Source organism: Sinocyclocheilus grahami, unplaced genomic scaffold (genome assembly GCF_001515645.1).
Source record: "Sinocyclocheilus grahami isolate Dianchi unplaced genomic scaffold, SAMN03320097.WGS_v1.1 scaffold401.1, whole genome shotgun sequence".
Taxonomy (NCBI): Eukaryota; Metazoa; Chordata; class Actinopteri; order Cypriniformes; family Cyprinidae; genus Sinocyclocheilus; species Sinocyclocheilus grahami.
This window is the reverse complement of record NW_015505580.1, coordinates 685,731-703,444: the sequence shown is the minus strand read 5'-3', so window position 1 is coordinate 703,444 and position 17,714 is coordinate 685,731. Positions and strand designations below refer to the sequence as shown.

Sequence of the window (17,714 nt, the reverse complement as noted above, 5' to 3'; positions counted from 1 at the left end):
TCTTTTTTTCTTTTTTCAATATACAATGTTACAATGTAACAATATATATATATATATATATATATATATATATATATATATATATATATATATATATATATATATATATCAATATCAATATATATCAATAATAATTAAGAGTCAATCTTCACAAAAACAACATCAAATTCATGACTGTTCAATTATGTATTTGTATGGCATCACACATTCCAGACAATCGTATATTATTAAACTAAATTGTTTCTCACTAACAACCGAGCTAATAGCAAATGTTTACTTCTGAGCTAATCTTCCCGCTCTATCATTTTCCTTGTGGGCACCGTTAGCTGTAATACGCTTTCCAGTACTTAATGACACCATTCCGCAAGACAGTGACAGGTTGATGGGCTATGGTTTTTTAATGAGCTGGCAATGCTGTCTGTCCCTGCTGTTCTCCCATAAAACCAAAGCTGGAGTGTGATGAGACCGGGGATTTGGGAAATGTCATTCAGGAGAATGAATGACAAGACACTTGGGACCTGTTCTTAGGCTGCCTGTGACCGATGTCTCCAGATTTATGTGGCTAATGCTTGAAGTTAATGTCAATAATAGTGAGAACAACTGGAGTTGTGCAGAAACAGCCTCACTCTGAGGAATTACAGTTCGCTTCTTACCCAAACTTTACACCAAATTTTGACAAATGTGGTTAGCTCTAAATGTTTTTGCTCAATGTGTTGTTTTGCTAGCAGACCCATGGATGCTTTCCCATAGTACTTTGTGCGTCAGTCATCATGGTTAACCATTGTTGTTTTACATGGCGCACCACAGATCATCGTTCGGCTCTTTAACAAAAATCCAATAGACAGTGTCACACAGCATAATAGACTACACCATTAATCCCTATGAGACCAGGGCGAATAAACCAAACGGGCCGCTCTGGGAACAGTGGATGGGGTGAGTATGGTTTTGAAACACACTGAATTCATTTTGGAAGGAAAACTTCAAAATAAAGTGGTGCATTTGTGTAATCTCATGAGGAAAGAAGGGTGGTATGGTTGCATTTTGTGAACCTTGTGGTCCAAACACATGCCCCAGCTTCAGGGAGCAAACATGACAGAGCTCATGGGTTGATGCTCACCATATGGGTTCATGTGGTCACCGGGCATTTGAGGAGGGGTGAGGCCCTGCTGGAAGGGGTCGGTGCTGTAACCGTTCTCCATAGCAACCATCTGTTGTTGGGCTGGAGCCAGTGGTGTGTAGGAGTTCATCATTCCCTCCATCCGATTGGACATCACCTCTGGAAGGGGGAAAAAAAAGTCAATGTTGATCAGCCTTTGAGATATTCTCACGGTAGGGATGACTGACATCATCTCTGCGAACTGGAGAGCATAGTTAGTTTAACAACTGTACATAATGCAAAACATTAATGCTTCGTTTAGTAAGAATTGTTCTTTCTAGTGGATTGGGTTTCTCCAAAAATCAAGACTGGGTCTGGTATCTGGCCTCGAAATCAAGTTGAATTTCACGAAAACCAACAAACAAGAAACACTCTTGTTCTGTAGTGGGAGAAGACGCTGTGACACCAGCCCTATAGGGCAGTACTCTATATGAGTCATACTCAATGCCGAGGGCTAGGAATGACTCTTGTGGCTTCCAGTCTGGAGCCCACCATCTCAGTCCTCTGCTTTTGAGTGGTGAGCTCTCGCAAGAAAGATGTCTGCATTTCATTTCTACAGGCTTCCACAAGTTTCCATTACATCTTCTACTCTGATGCAAAGACATCTGATGTTGAGTTTTAGCACACTGACACTTTGCTAACCCATAATCCATGATTTTTCAAGTAACTGAGTATCATAAAAACCCCTAAAACTAAAAGATAACTAACTAACTAACTAAATAAATAAATAAAAAGAAAGAAAGAAAAATGAATAAAATTAAATAAAATTAAATAAAATTAAAAAAACATAAAAATAAAAAGTATAAAGTATTTTGTCCACCAAATCAAAAGTGGTCCAACCAACATGCAGGGAAAATACTGTATAAATTATATATATATGATCATTATATATGGAATATATACAGTATATAATAGAGAGGAACAATGCAAACACTTATGACTGTATATAATTTGACCTTTTTATGACAAGACAAAGCCAGTTCAGGCTGTAAAATGTCATGTGTGTAAAACATAATATTATGAACAAAACATAATATTTATGAATTAATATTTTATGATATTTGTAAAAAAATTTCCCTTGAAAACATTTTTTTTAATTTAAATTAGAATCAAATTAAATTGAAACTTTTCGTGATGGTGTAAAGTTGTATAAATGTGGTACAAAGGTTTTCATGATCATCCACTAAGTATGTCTTTATCTGCAAAGCTTGTTTTTTTATGTAAAAGATTTTTCTTTTCTTGCTTTCACTGACCCAAATACATAAAGTTGTAAGGTAGTGGTTAAACTTTGAAATACTCTTGAACCACAACATGACGCAGCAAGTTTTTTCTAGAATGTTTTCACACCAATCACTGGCCCCATAGCTGAAACTATTGGAAAGCTGACACTTATAACCATGACAGATAGGATTTACGATAACAAATATAACGATGTATTAACCGTGGGGCTCCATTGGATGACATATTCCAGCCCAATTCCATGATTCATGACATCATGGACAACTCAAGACCGCTACGGTATTTCCCAAAGGGGAGTCTGACTTCACAAGACTTCTCAATATCTCAGACCACCAGAATAGTTCATATACACCTAGCTGTCTCTCTCGAGCGTCTCCATCACCCTATCATTTTCTCTCGTTTCTCTGAGAAAACATTTCTATTGGTTCATGAGGGTAAGGTTCATGACCAAAGATGGATCACTATCTGACTTGAATTATCCCATTAAATGTGACACAGCCAAAGGCCACAAAAGTGCTGAAGCAAACAGAGAGACACTAGTGTCAATGTGATGACTTTACATTTCTGACGTTCGACAGTGGTCTTTTTGCTCTACACAGCAGAGTCAAAGCTCCATAAATGAATGCATCGTGAGAATAGTCCAACATCGGTCTATAAAATAAAAGTATTATTGCTTGTGGTTTATCACTGAAGATGATTCAATGATCGCCTGGATTATGGCTTTGCAGGAGAGCGGGCACAAGGGGGTCTGTTCAGCAATAAAATGTCAATATAAACCCTCAGTTTTACACAAAATAAAGACAGGAAGACTAGCTTTTATCTCAAACAACAAAAAATGCGTTTATATGTCTATTCGAAAATGTAAATAAAATGTGCTAACAGGTCTTAAATATACTAAGAAATATTATAAGCCACATATATTCAGTGGAATTAATATATTTGATTATTAAAATTTTGCTCGGGGAAGTACAACAACAAAAATTTGCTTTAAGAATTTAAAATGTAAATAGACTATGTGTTAAAATTAATTTCAAGGTCTTGAATTTATTAAGCAATGTTATTAGCCAAATACACAGCGTATAGTAGGCATTAAATGTTTTGATTATTAAAATTTAGCCTTAAGTACAAGTATCTTTATCCAAGACAGGCATAAGAGGAAAATGTGTTCTCTGTATTCAAACTTTATCTCTCAAATAAAACTGCTTTACGGTTATTTCCACAGTCTCTAAAGACAAACGCAGAGAGTGAAGAAATAAATATGACTGATGGAGGAATGGACTCCACTGCCTTACAACAAATATTTGTACAGGAATTAAGACTCTTGAGCTGTAGAGGAAACATTTGTCCTCCTCCGTAGAGCTTGGAATAATATTCTTCATGTTTCTATTTTCCAGACAGTCTCATCCAAACTCATCTGTTACAGAAGCTCAGTTGGATCGTCTCAACAACATATTAACTGTCCAAAAAAAGACGCTACTTGACGGATTAGCTCTTTAACACTCTCAAATGAAAAATTAGCCTTAAAAACGATGTTAATACATGGAATGTTGCCAAGCATGACAAGAAACAGACAGTCTTATAAATGTGAAGGCCATGAACTCGGTGAGTTTGAAGATTACAGACACACAATGGCTCATCCTTTGAGCCCGGCTGCATGGCAACTTGAGACAGCTGCTTTACTGAAAGCGTGATTCTGGGCCACTTCCAGCAAAGGAGGGAAAGGGGTGGGTGGATCGGTTAAAGTGGAGGCAACTTCAATGCGCTTATGTTGTAAATTAATTCGTCCACCTCCACGCTTCCTCCTCACACAAGAGCTGCACTCGTTTTTCGACCTAATCTACAGCGATCAGGGGTCATCGCCTGTGTCGCTCACCCTGTTTTTGGGAGGGTGGACACGACTCATACGGCAAGGGTTGATGTGGATGGAGATCAATTGGGATACCTCACTTTCTACCATTAGATATTCTTTTAAAAATTTTACTTTTACCACAATGTCTAAGTTATGAAGCAAAACTGCCTATAAGAAGACAAAATCTTTTACGATTTATGCAAAGTAAAAGTTAAAATTAACAAAATTGGATAAAAGTTTAAGTAAATGTTAATTTAATGTTAATGCTAATTGCGACTTTTTATCTCACAAGTCTGACTTTTTTTCTAGTAATTGTGAGATATAATCTCACAACTGCAAGTTATAAGGAAAGAATTGCGAGATATAAAGTCGCAATTGCGAGTAAAAACTCAGAATTGCAAATCTCGCAATTCTGACTTTATAACACGCAATTGTGAGTTAAAGGGATAGTTCACCCAAAAATGAAAATTCTGTCATTAATTACTCACCCTCATGTCGTTTCAAACCCATAAGACCTTCGTTCATTTTCAGAACACAAATGTCAGCTGCGTCACGCCGGATCTGTTGTTGTGATTTGATCTGAATGAAAACAGCGTATCCGTGTGACGCAGCTGACACAGAACAGCATACGCTGTTTACGTCCAGCGGATATTCTCCAAAATGGAGCTACAGGGTGATGCAGAGGAGATGAATTGTTGAATAAAGTCGTTATTTTGTTTTTCTTTTGTGCACAAAAAGTATTCTCGTAGCTTTGTATAATTGCGGTTGAACCACTGATGTCACATGGATTATTTTACTGATCTCCTTGCTACGTCTCTGGACTTGGGAACATTTCAGTTGTATTGCTGTCTATGCAGAGTCAGACAGCTCTCAGATTCCATCAAAAATATTGCAATTGCGAGTCAGAATTATGAGAAAAAAAGTCAGAATTGTTTTTATTTCAACTTTCTTGCAATTGCAAGTTTATATTCCGCTATTCTGACTTTATAACTTGCTATTCTAACTTAATAACTTGCAATTGCGAGTTTATATCATGCTATTCTGACCTTATAACTCGCAATTACCTTTTATTATTTGTATTTTTTGCAGAAACGGGCTTCCATAACATTTCAATTGTTTTAATATGTAAAATTCAATTCCACAGGATTCTTAAAATGCAAAAACAGTCTACAGATTGGAGATACTGCAAATGCTATTCATTTATGTTGTTTTCCGTCTTTCTGTGGTATTTTGGACCTATGCGGTTGCCTTTAGGTTCATGTCAGGACATTTTACCTTGGCCCAGCCTTTGGGAGTTCTGCTGCTCCTGTTGCTGCTGCTGTCTCCGCGCCAACTTCTTCATCTGAAAAAATAACGATAAAAGCACAATCAGAAAACTTCGCGACTCCCCAGACCAACTCTCGGCTATCTAAAGAGAGATGCTCCTTGTTGTTCACCTCTGCTTGAACTACGCCAAGCTTGATCTGGCTGCATTATATTATCCACAGTCTTTTGAAGATAAAATCAGGGCTCTGAGGTGGCTTTCAGACACTAACGTAAGAGCAGGATGGATGTGAATACATCTCTCTCGAACTCTTGGGGAGTTTTTTGTGGAATGCGTCGAGAGGTTAAGCTTCAGGCAGATAGCGACTGAGATTTGCTGTCTCGAGCCTCGCTTGCTTTTTCCCTTTTGGCAGCAGTTGCGAGGAGTTTGGTGCGTTGTTGGAGGATTACTTGAAAATTGTTGTGTTATCTGATCCTTGGATGTACATTATCAGGTTTGTGCGGGTAATACTGGATGATTAATAAGGTAGTGCACAGGGTCTGGACTCACCTTAGCTCTTTGGTTCTGGAACCACACTTGAACCACACGAACGCTCAAGCCTGTCTCTGCAGCCAGCGTCTCTCTTACCTAGATTATACAACAAAAATTGAGTCTGTGTAATCCACCTTAGAGTGTTTTTTTTCCTCTTTATTGTGTCTTTATTTCAAAATATATTTCTTAGAACTAAATCTCAAAATGTTCCCGTAAGTGCAACTTGACCTCACAATTGCAACCTCATATCTCACAATTGCTACTTTTCCTAGTTAATTTGACCATTTATTGCAATGTGACTTTGCATCTCACAATTGCAACTTCATATCTCAAAACTTTAACATAATTGCGACTATTTCTCACAATTGCAATTTTATTTCTTACAGTTGAGACTACCTCACAATGTTACAGTAATTATTTATTAAAACTGCGACTTCAAATCTCAGTAGCAAATTCATATTATTTCACAATTGCGATGTAAACTGCAACTTGTCACAGTCTTTATTCCATGTAATTGTAACAATCTCTTTCAATGTTACAATGTGGACGCAGTGTCTCGTTCCCTACTCAGGGAACCATGGTTACATAAGTAACCCGAGACGATATCTCTCAATTGCAACTGCATATCTTGTAATTGTGATTTTTTTTTCTAATTTTATTTTACGTAATTGCAACTTGATATTTCATAACTGTGACTTCATAAACCATGTAATTTTATTTTTTTGTAATTTTGACTATTTCTCACAATTACAACTTTCTCATAATTGTGACTTTATATCTCACAATGTAAATATGTTACAGTGTATATCATAACTCTTACAAAAAAAATTTATCGCAACTTCCTATATCACAATTGTGTCATTAATTGCAATTTTCAAGTAATTGTGATATCACAACTGCAAATTTATATCCAACTATTTCTTATTTTAAACTTCATCTCATAAATACCCATTTTTATTTTCTCTGAGTCGCAAATGACTTCGATAGAAATATGGTGTTCAAGAGATGGAGGAAACTGATCGCACCTTTCGGCAGGGTTTGGAAGAAACCTCAAAGGATGCCTTGAATGCACGTCTCTGCTGCGTGGTGAGGATGGTACGCGGTCTCTTAGGTCTTCTTGGGTCTTTCCCATCATCGCCCTTCCCAGTTCCTCCTGAGCCCTTCTCCGGCTTGATATTCAGCTCCTCATCTTCGCTTTTCTCTGGAAAGAAATCCATCATTCACAGGAATCAGTACTTACTTTTAAAACTCTGAAACATTTTAGACAGCCAACTGATAAATAGATGTTTTTGTTCTTTTCAATTTTAAGAGATTCAGTCACAGTGCATCCATAATGAAAGGAGACACATGTGGTTTTAATACTTTTGTTATCAATTTATTAGTGCATGAGTGGGCCATATCCACTGCAAAACGGCAACTCTGACTGTGAAGTATGTGAATTTGTCATTGGACTGGACATTGTGTCATTTAAAATGAATAGCGCACGGCTTTGGCTCTTTTACACTATATAAATCTTTGATAAGAATCCAACACACAGCAGATGCAACATTTTGGGGAAGGTATGAAAGTGGAGTACATATGGGAAATGAGGTCTAATATCCAGGGAAAGTGAAACAGACAGCAAAACCACAAATTCAAACAGTGAACATGCTCGCAAAAGAGCAGAATTTAATCCAAAAAGTTCAATATCTCGCCTCATATCACAAAATGTACGCTGCCTGTTCATATGAACTAATCAAAGTGTCTCAATTAGTCTAAGGTGATCCTCGGGCGGGTTAATCAAGCCTGCCCTGTGTCGTGATAATCTCTCTCAGTAGGTCCAGCTAATGTGCCATATTCACAAAATGGCTCCTGGCTTTCCTACTGTAATTATTATAGTCAAACGGGGGATTGGCTTTATTGTTCAGTGGGTGGAGGTTTCATCCAATAAGCCACATCAGCTTGTGTTTAATAGAATAATAATAGTAATTAAAAAAAAGGTGCCAAACTCCATAACCTGGCCTGGTTCTAAAGTTAAAAACCCAAATGGGCACGTTCCCAGCGTAATTGTTTTTCGAGATTAAGGGCTTCTGCAATTTGGCACTAGTGGCTTTTGTGGCATCAGCAGTGAACATCTCTGGCGATTAGGCCTGCAAGTGGTTTGGCCTTTTTAAGTGATCAGCGGGAGATACAAACATGATGGGCTGATTCGGTCCTCTCTCTCATCTGTTTCTGATCTCTTGCAAACCAAATGAATTCTTAGAAATTACACTTCACTTCTTGCATTCAGGTCAACTTAGAGACATTAAACAAACATACCAAAAAAAACGTACTAAGGAAGAATAGAAAAGAGACAAATGTCTCAGAAAGTTGAGGCAGTCTTGCTGAAGCATCTGACAAATTTCTCTGTGTTTGAGAGAGTGGGCTGTGTGCGCGCGTTAAAATGAAATCCACATGGGGATGGTAAAAGTGAGGCTTGGTGAGATGCCTCATTACGGTGAAGTGAGGGAAAAGGAGTCTGAGGGGCTGATAAGAAGTGAGCAGGGCCTAAAATCCTTCTTGTCACTCACAGAGATTCAAGCTCTTCTTCTTTCCAGCAACTTAACTTGCCTACATCAGACAGCACAGTGTGGCTTCTCTCTGTCAGAACTGCTCTTCATCTGCTGGATGTTGTTTAAAGGGGCCATATTCTACACTTTTGTGTGTATTTGTTTCCCTCTGTAGAACACAGAAGAATATATTTCTAAAAATGGGTCTAGTGTTTTCTGTCCATACAATAAAAGTCAATGTTTTGGCATTCATTGTATGAACAAAAAACAGTTGAAGCATTCTTCAAAACACCTTCTTCTGTGTTGTACAGAACAAAGAAAGTCTTCTGAAACTCCCCTAAAAATATATTCATGAATACGCTGCTGGCATCATGGTCTGTGGTGTATAGATTAGTATTCATACCTGAATCTGAGTCATCAGGGCTGACAGAGCCGAGGAGGTCTTTCTCCCTCTCATAATCGTTCTTGCAAAGCAGCTGTCCGTCCTTCAGTACAAACTCGTCCCCTTTCCTCAGCTGTCGGTCACATACACAGCAACAGAAGCAGTTGAGGTGGTACACACACTCGAGTGCCCGCATCACAAACTCTGTGGGGGCGATTTTCTCCAGGCACCCGCTGCATTTGGTCGCAAATAACCTGAGAAAGTGACAAAGAGAAAGAGAGAAATGTGAAAATGATCAAAAAATCTGTCTGAAAAGACATATGGTCAAAATTTAGCTCTAAACCTACACTACTGTTCCAAAGGTTTGGGGTTGGTAAGATGTTTTCGAAGCTTCTTAAGAACTTTGCACACTGAGTTTGAAATTCTCGTCTGAAATTTTTGCACGCACAACCTCACGTTGTGTCAATGACGTTCACACACTTGCTTCCAAAACTTTCGTCTGTCATAAAAAAAATTGGATCAGGTTCGATGTTCTGCATTTTCGAATCTGTAGCAAGCATTTTGATAGGAAAGGATGATGAATACGAAAATAACACACAAAAAAAATGCATACAAAAATTACGTACTCAGTGTGCAAGGACCTTTAGAGTCATTTAAGCTGGATTTATGTGATCAAAAATATAGTAAAAATAGTAAAATTCTGAATATTGTTATAAATTAAAATAACTGTTTTCTATTTGAATTTATTTCAAAATGTAATTTATTCCTGTGATGCCAAAGCTGAATTTTCAGCATCTTTACTCCAGTCATCAGTCACATGACCCTTCAGAAATCACTCTAATAAGCTGATTTGCTGTTTAAGAAACAATTCTTATTATCAATGTTAAAAATAGTTGTGCTGCTGAATATTTTTGTGGAAACCATTACAACATGTGTTCTTTTTCAGGATTCTTTGATGAAGAGAAAGCTCAAAGAATTATTAATTTGAAATATTTGTAACATTATAACCATCTTTACTGTCATTTTATGATCTATTTAATGTGTTTTTGCCGAATAAATTGTCATAATTAAAAAAATAAAAAATAAAATACAAATCTTACTGGCCCCAAATGTTTCATGGCAATGTACATGTCTCACAAACAATTGAATTCTGTCATATTTACTTTTCAAATAGTTGCACTACTTTCATGGTGGAAAAACAAGCAGCATACAGGTTTGAAATGACATGACAGTGTGTAAATAATGATAGAATGGAAATTTTTTGAGTGAACTTCCCCTTTAAGAGATTTAAAAATACAGTAAGAGTAAAGCATCAGAAGGCATCACAGCACAGTGAATGTGCTTACATGTGCTTGTCCATCATAGTGTGATGATTAAGGGGGCAGGGGGCATGAGGTTGAGCCCCAGAGCGATCTGCTTTGACACTGGCTCATCTGTTAATGCAGCCTGGATAACTCCTCAACGCTTCAGCAGAACCCAATGGAAGGAAATACGGGATCACCTCTCGACCCAACGCACCAGCAAACCTCAATCAGCGGCGTGGGCCCTCAGCTCCACTGGCTTTACCCAGCTCACTGCAGTGATTAGACAGGCTCCAGCGCCACTCAGACAATGCTACTGAAACGGGAAGTTATTTCTTAGGGAAGAGATGGCTTAAAAGTTTGTTTCGTGAGAGATTTCTACATTTTTTGTGATTAGACAACAACCTGTTGATCGGAGAAAATAAAAAAATAGCATAAATAATATATTAAAATAGAAACAAAAATATGTTTTCACTCATATTTAATGCAAATTTACACTATGTTGCTATGAACTCCTGTCAGATAAACTCTAAAATCATATGCTATGCCACAATACATGTCTGATTACATAACAGACCGCAGACACCCCCGCAGCCTTCATTTCCTCCTAACGTTGTCGATAAAATCCTTTTGGTTTCATTACAGGCAGAGATATTACCATCTCGCTCTCATCTTGTGAGGTTCAGCGGGAGCCCACCTCTACAGGAAGCGGGTGTGTGACAGTGTCCAGCCCATAAAAGCTGATTTATTAGCCTTGGTTCTTTTGTTTGCTCTGGCTGGTAGGACAGCTGCCCCGGTGCTTGTGTGTATCCCTGCATTTCATCTGTGGCATTGTTCATCGGGAGGGAGAGACAGAGAGAATGCCCATCATCATCATATTCTGTTGATGGTGGACAGGGTTGGTTGACAGTGATGAATATGTGCTAATATGAGTTCAGATGAATATGTGTAAATATGGTGGGTTTTGTGATGGTAATTTCATTGTGAGATGGTGATGGGGACTGATAATGACAGCCCGCTGGACACACGACCAGCTGCATCGCTGTTTGTTGGAGTTTTGTATAGCTGGGTATTTTTTTGTCGCGACTGTTGTTTTGCATGTCAGATTTTCTATGGGCGTCCTTTGAGATGTCACGAGAGTAAAACGATGTGGCATACAGTGGAATCATCTTGTCATTTATGGAGCAGCATCATTATTAATGCTGGAAAATAACTGGCAAATACTCATTGGCAGATACTGTAGGTTTTATGTACTGTATTATGTACTATTTTAATCATTGCGTTTCTGTTAAACTGTATTTTACTTCATTTAAATGAGTTTATATTTAGTTCATATTTACATTTTCAAACTGGTGTTCCAAAACTTGAAATAAATGTAAAAAGATTAAATAAAAATAAATGAATTATATATGAATATAAAATAAGGATTTTTATGCTAAATATATATATATATATATATATATATATATATATATATATATATATATATATATATACAGTATATATCATATAATTAATAACTTGAGTTGGTTAATATTTTCTAATCACATGACAATATATAGTTTAATTTGACTTATTATTAATTATTTAAAATGTAACATCATGTTCTCTTAATAATGTTATGCTTACTATTAATGGGATTAATAAGTGGGTTATCATATTTTGGGATCTTTGGGATCAAAAACTTTGAGAACTCAGTTTTTTGGGAGACTAACAATATGGTTACTGGCATTAGCACGCTAAACATACTGTAAGCTTATAATCTTTTATTTATTGTGGGACAACAAGAAGATTAGAAGATTTTTATTTGCCATTGGAAAACTATTAATCCCAACTAAACTGTTGGCATGCCAACAACTATTTTGTGTTTGTGGGATATCCATCTACCTGACTCCTTTCTCCAATCTGAGCGAAGGAATAAGAAGGAAGTAACAAACCTTCATCATTTTGTGTTTAGACACGGCCTGATCTGTTGTGGTCACTCCCAATTGTTCAAGCAATTACGTCCATACAGATTTCATTAATCACATGAACATAGAATTATTTCCCCCCCACAAATCAAGTATTGAGCAAGTATTGAAGATTAGCATGGTTGTAATTTTTGGCACGAAGACCACAGCGCTGTGATTTGATCTTGTGAAACATCTGTAAAGAAGATGAGTTGGTAACAATAACAAGATGATTTTGCACATTCCATCATATTTATGGAGTTTTTGCTGTCTAAACACATCCAAACACTCACAACGTTCGCATTAAACGATGGCTGACGTAATATTTTGGCTAGATTAACCAGTTACACGCCGGATCTGTCAAACAAGTCAGACAGAATAATGAATCTGTCATCATGACTCAGTTTGAATCCAATGTTCATTCAACAATGTGAATCCTCGTCAAAGACTCCAGGGTGAAAAAGGCAGGAAAGCACAGGAAATGAACCCTATTGAGAAGTGGTGACACTTTCCAGTTTCGCCCGCTCACCTCGAGGCCGCTCCGCTCTCAGGATCCTTCTCATCCAAATGAAAACATTCCCTTTCATCTGCCTCTTTTCTTCTCACCTCCTTTTCCCCACCCGTTCTAATCTTGTAAGCCATTATTTTTCTATTTCCCCTCTCTGTCACTTTGCATTATTTTTGCTGCTGTAATTCCCATTTGTTCCTTCTGGAATCTTCCTGTCCTGGCTTTGTCCCGGCATCTAATCCGGACTTTTTGGCTGTCGTCAGCCCCCCTGACCCGTTCCCCATTCTCAGCGGGACCTCTGATGGAATAGCCACGCATGACGCCCCTGCTATAGCAACCACACCTCTGCAGGAAGGCGACGACTAACTTTTCGGATGGGCAGAGAAAGCCTTTCACAAGCTGGCAGCAGAAGTAAATCCTTCTTGGAGGAACAAGGGGAATTAGCAGGGAGCAGTGGAGTAGGGATTTAACCCTACCCTTTTTTTCCTTTTGAAAGGCACAGTCACTTCAACTCCCACTGATCGCCACAATCAAACAGGGCAGAGGTGGGGGGTAACAGAAAGAGAGAGAGGGAGGTGGCCGGGATGAGGGGGGTGAAAGAGAGCAGCCCAGTGAATGACACAAGCGCTGGATTGTGGAGGAGCCCCTAATCCCACTTTAATACCTTTCCAAGTTCAGTGCCGAAAGAATGCGCTTTAAAACAACACCGCAGTGTGAGCAGGCGAAGGCCGACCGGGGTGGGGTCCTTGGTTGATCTCAATGCCCCGTAACATTACCTGATTAGCCTGGGTGAGCAACGGAGTATGGGTACACAGTGGAAGAACGGACCGAACGTTAGGACAGACATAAACAACGACTGGGATAAACAAAGACAGCGCTTACTGGGATGCCGCAAGTCTTCTGGAGGGGATTTCTGTCCTGTGGTTTGAGATGAAAGCTGAAGAGAGACTAGAGAGTAGAATCCTTCAGCTGCATCTCCACATCTGGGCCTTTTTAATAAACCTCTACAGTGAGGGAAAGTACTACCACCGCACACAAAACACAAGATCTACAGATCCCAATTTTTCTCAAGGAGCAAAAAGAGTCTGAAGAAGCATGTACATTATTGAGCTGCCTTATAAAACACCTAAAATAAATAAAATAAAATACATTAAATAAGTAATAATAATATGTTGTTATAAACAAATATGACAAATAACGAATAAGCAAACAAACAAACAAACAAAAAAGAACCTAATATGGAACATTTTAATATACTCTATCCATGCTATACTGAACAATACCAATAAAAATGACATTTTATATGCTTATGCTTTTAAATAAATATCCATTTGAATAATTTGCGAAGTTAAAAACAAAATTAAATTAAAAATGAATAATTCAGGAATTAGGATAGTGAACAAAGCAGCATATATACAGTACCTATATATGTATCGTTCACTGCTAAAAATTCATTGCGACAAGCTCAGTAAAAAAAAAATATCCAAGATGGCGTACAAAGTGAAATTATTATAAATAAACATACATTTCATTCAAAACTGAGTCAAAAAGTGTCCAAAACAATTTGAACAACTCTAAAATAGCTTATTTTACCCAATTTCTGTATGTGCTATGCATTTTAATGCTCATTAAGATATTGTAGTGTTAGCTTGGTAACATGCTAACACTAAACTACTGAAAACAGGAGTCAAGTTATCAGTGCAGAGTTGCTACGTAGTTGCCTACAGTGGTGCCTACAGTTGTTATATAAAAAGAGAATATATAGTGTGTTGGATTGGTCCAGACGCTACAAATATATCACGTGCTCCGAGACGCATAAGCGGTGTCTGATTCAAGAACCAACTGATTCTTTTCAATTAACCTTTTAAATCGGTTCACAAATCGCACCAAACAATTAATTCACGGATTAGAATGAACCGATTGCAGCTGTTCTCGAGTCGACAACTCACTGATTCAAATGAACCGTTTAGTGCAAGTCTCCAGTGAACTGAATTCCCAAGTAAGAACTGTGCGCGCGACTGATGCTGCTAAAAGTAAGTTACTAATGTCTAATTTTAGGATTAATTATTGTAACTGAACATTTGTAACTGAACATATTTAGGTCAAAACTGTCAGTTGTTTGTGAACTAAATCTGCTGTAAAGGGTGATCTGTTTAAGCCCACTGAAATGATTGAATGCAGACACATCAACATCTGTGTCTCTGTTTTATGTTTTAAAAAAAAACCTAAATATTAAAATAACACAGACTAAATAAAATAATTCATGCACGTTCATATTCCCCGCTGCCGTAACATTAACAGTTTTATTAAAATGCTATGCATTTAGCCCTATGTGACGTCTGTTTTTATATTGTTTATCAACAGTTTAAATGTTTATATTGTTTGGATTACCTAGCCGAGTAGACAGATATGAATGTTTATGCGTAATAACCATACTGAAAATAAGTAAATATTGTTAGCTGATGCTAACTGTCTAGCTAACAAGCTTGCTGGTGCTAAGTTGAGGTAATTTTTAGATATAAAGTCCAAATATTTTTATTCAACCACCTAAACAGATTACATCTGAGGGAAATAAAGGATGTGATGTTCAGAACATGGGAACTACAGTAATTATCAAAGTGGGAAGTGATGCCCTCTGGGGGCATTTGGCCAGGGGTGTTTCTACACCACAGACGAGGTTTGAGTAGAAAAAAAATCATTATGAAAATATAATTATATTTTCCTTAAAATGTTCTTCCTAACTTCAGGTCTTATTCTCATGTCATATATAACTGTGATGTTCTGCAAAACAACAAGCTTTAAACACTTTTTTCTTACTGGTGAAAATCAGATGGTCAGATCGGTTTTCTCTCCGGTACATCGCAGTGTAAGCTTCACAGTGAACATTACTACATCACTCTCCTCAACATAGTCCATATCAACAACACAAATATATCTTGACTCCATATAGTGGTTATTTTGGGAAAATCCCAGGTATTTTGAGCAGTAGGATTATAAAAAAATATGCACTAATATAATATTAAATTATGTAGCCTATATAAAATTGCAAAATACATCTATCTATAAGTATTTTTTACTTAAGTACATAAAAAATCGAGTACTTTTGTACTTTCACTCAAGTAAAATTGAAAAAGGAGTACTTTTACATTTACTGGAGTAATATTTTATTATACGTATCTGTACTTTTACTCAAGTACTTGATTTGTGTACTTCGTCCACCACTGGTTGCCTATGTAGAACAAATCAGTCCATAGAATTTTCATTCTAGATGGAAGGCATATTAATCTGCTACCTGTTGCTCTAAGATTTCAATGGTGGACATTTCTTCTCATCAAACATGTAGTCTTGGTGCGTGAATACCGATTCTTCTGCCGATTACACTGGACTGTGAGAGTCTGGAAGCAGATAATGATCTTTTCTGAAGTTATCTGTGTGGATTATCTCTGATTTGACTCGTGGGGTCTGGATCTGGGAGGGTCTGAATCAATATTGGCTCGGTGATGCCTGAATTGTGTCTGTTGATCCAAATGCGAGGGTCTTATCTGCTAATCTGTGCGCTCAGGTCTTTGCTAGGGAGTATACATCCTCAGGACAAACAAATTGGGTGTCTGAAGGACTTTAAAGTCCCCCTCCCCCCAATTCTGTTTGGTCTGTCTTTTTCTTCCCCTTTTTTGTTACAATTTATCTTAATGACTCAATATGTAGTCTTGGCTTTATAATTCATCATTCACACACATTATTCACTCTCCTCATAGTATCCACAATACGTTCTGTTTCAAAACTCAGCTGCCTTGCTGTCTATTGTTTAAGTTCAATAAATTTTACAATTAAGTAAAATTAAAACAATTAAAATAAAAGAAAATTATTATTAAGAATAAATATTATACAGATTTTTTTCCCGTTAAATAGATAAAAAAAATAATGGTTTGAATCTGGCATGCGCTATGTACCAAACTCATTACCCTGTACATTACATTCAAAAGCGTCCAAATTCCTCCACGTTCCCTGTTTTCTGACATGATATTTTCCCTGCAGGGTGTCTGCGCCTTGCACGGACAGAGCGTTTGACAGCTCATCAGAGGAAGATATTTCTGTGAAAAAAAAAACGTCTAGGCCTCACCTTCTAATTCCTCTCAGAACGGTTGCCGTCGGAGTACGCGCTTTCTCTTTGAACAGCTTATGAACAACTTAAAGTGTGACAACATCTTAAAGCTTTCATCACATGTTGGCGATGATTTCCCGACCACTAAAGACCTTCCCTCAATGCCTCTAACTCGCTGATAAGGATCACATACCCAGAGGAGATTAAAGATGAGTCTAGAGAAGGGAGAGAGGTGTGGGGGAGTGTGCGTCTCGATAATCGTCGTACATTTAGCAACACATGCTCTCATCCCCACCTATCCTCTCGTCTGTACTGAACATGCATGGGAACGAAAAAAAAAAGCCTGTAACGATTTCAGAATGGATTCTTATGTCACCACATTTCCATCAAAGGCTCTGTCTAACAGCTGTAAACAATCACTTTGAAGACAGTCAGTCCCCCCAGGCTTCTTCAACCGAGCCCCCCAGGTCTGCGATGTGTTCTGGTCGTGTCAATCATGAAGACACGAACGCTGAGGTGTTTGTGAGGGGGGGTCAGTTGAAGGAGAGTTGATGGGCACTGCGTCTGGGAGCTACCTGGTTAAAGGCTACATGGCTTCTATGATCTTTTTTTTGTTTGTTTTTTTCATCTGTGACATGGATCTTGTCTCCTGGAAACCAACACAGAAAGAGAGATCCAAAGAAAAGTGAGAGAAAACAGTTTAGCGCAGCTTCACAGTTACAGATTAGAAGTGGGGAAAAAAATTCTGAATGCTGCATATGCTTTGGAAAAATGATTCTGATATTGTATTTTGCATTTTTGAACCCACCCACTCACCCATCTATCATCCATCCATCCATCCATCCATCCATCCATCCATCTATCTATCTATCTATCTATCTATCTATCTATCTATCTATCTATTT

The 17,714-nt window shown here is 37.7% G+C and overlaps 1 protein-coding gene across 1 annotated transcript in view; it reads right to left on the bottom strand.

The window, feature by feature from the left end:
- The window catches only part of lmx1bb (LIM homeobox transcription factor 1, beta b), a 73,500-nt gene that overhangs the window by 3,646 nt on the left and 52,140 nt on the right, over positions 1–17,714 (bottom strand). Inside the window, exons 4-8 of the mRNA XM_016231886.1 lie at positions 8,971–9,203; positions 7,065–7,240; positions 6,058–6,135; positions 5,520–5,586; positions 1,118–1,276 (exon numbers count right to left, since the gene is read on the bottom strand). Coding sequence (XP_016087372.1) covers positions 1,118–1,276; positions 5,520–5,586; positions 6,058–6,135; positions 7,065–7,240; positions 8,971–9,203 — 713 coding nt within the window. The remainder of the gene's footprint in view (positions 1–1,117; positions 1,277–5,519; positions 5,587–6,057; positions 6,136–7,064; positions 7,241–8,970; positions 9,204–17,714) is intronic.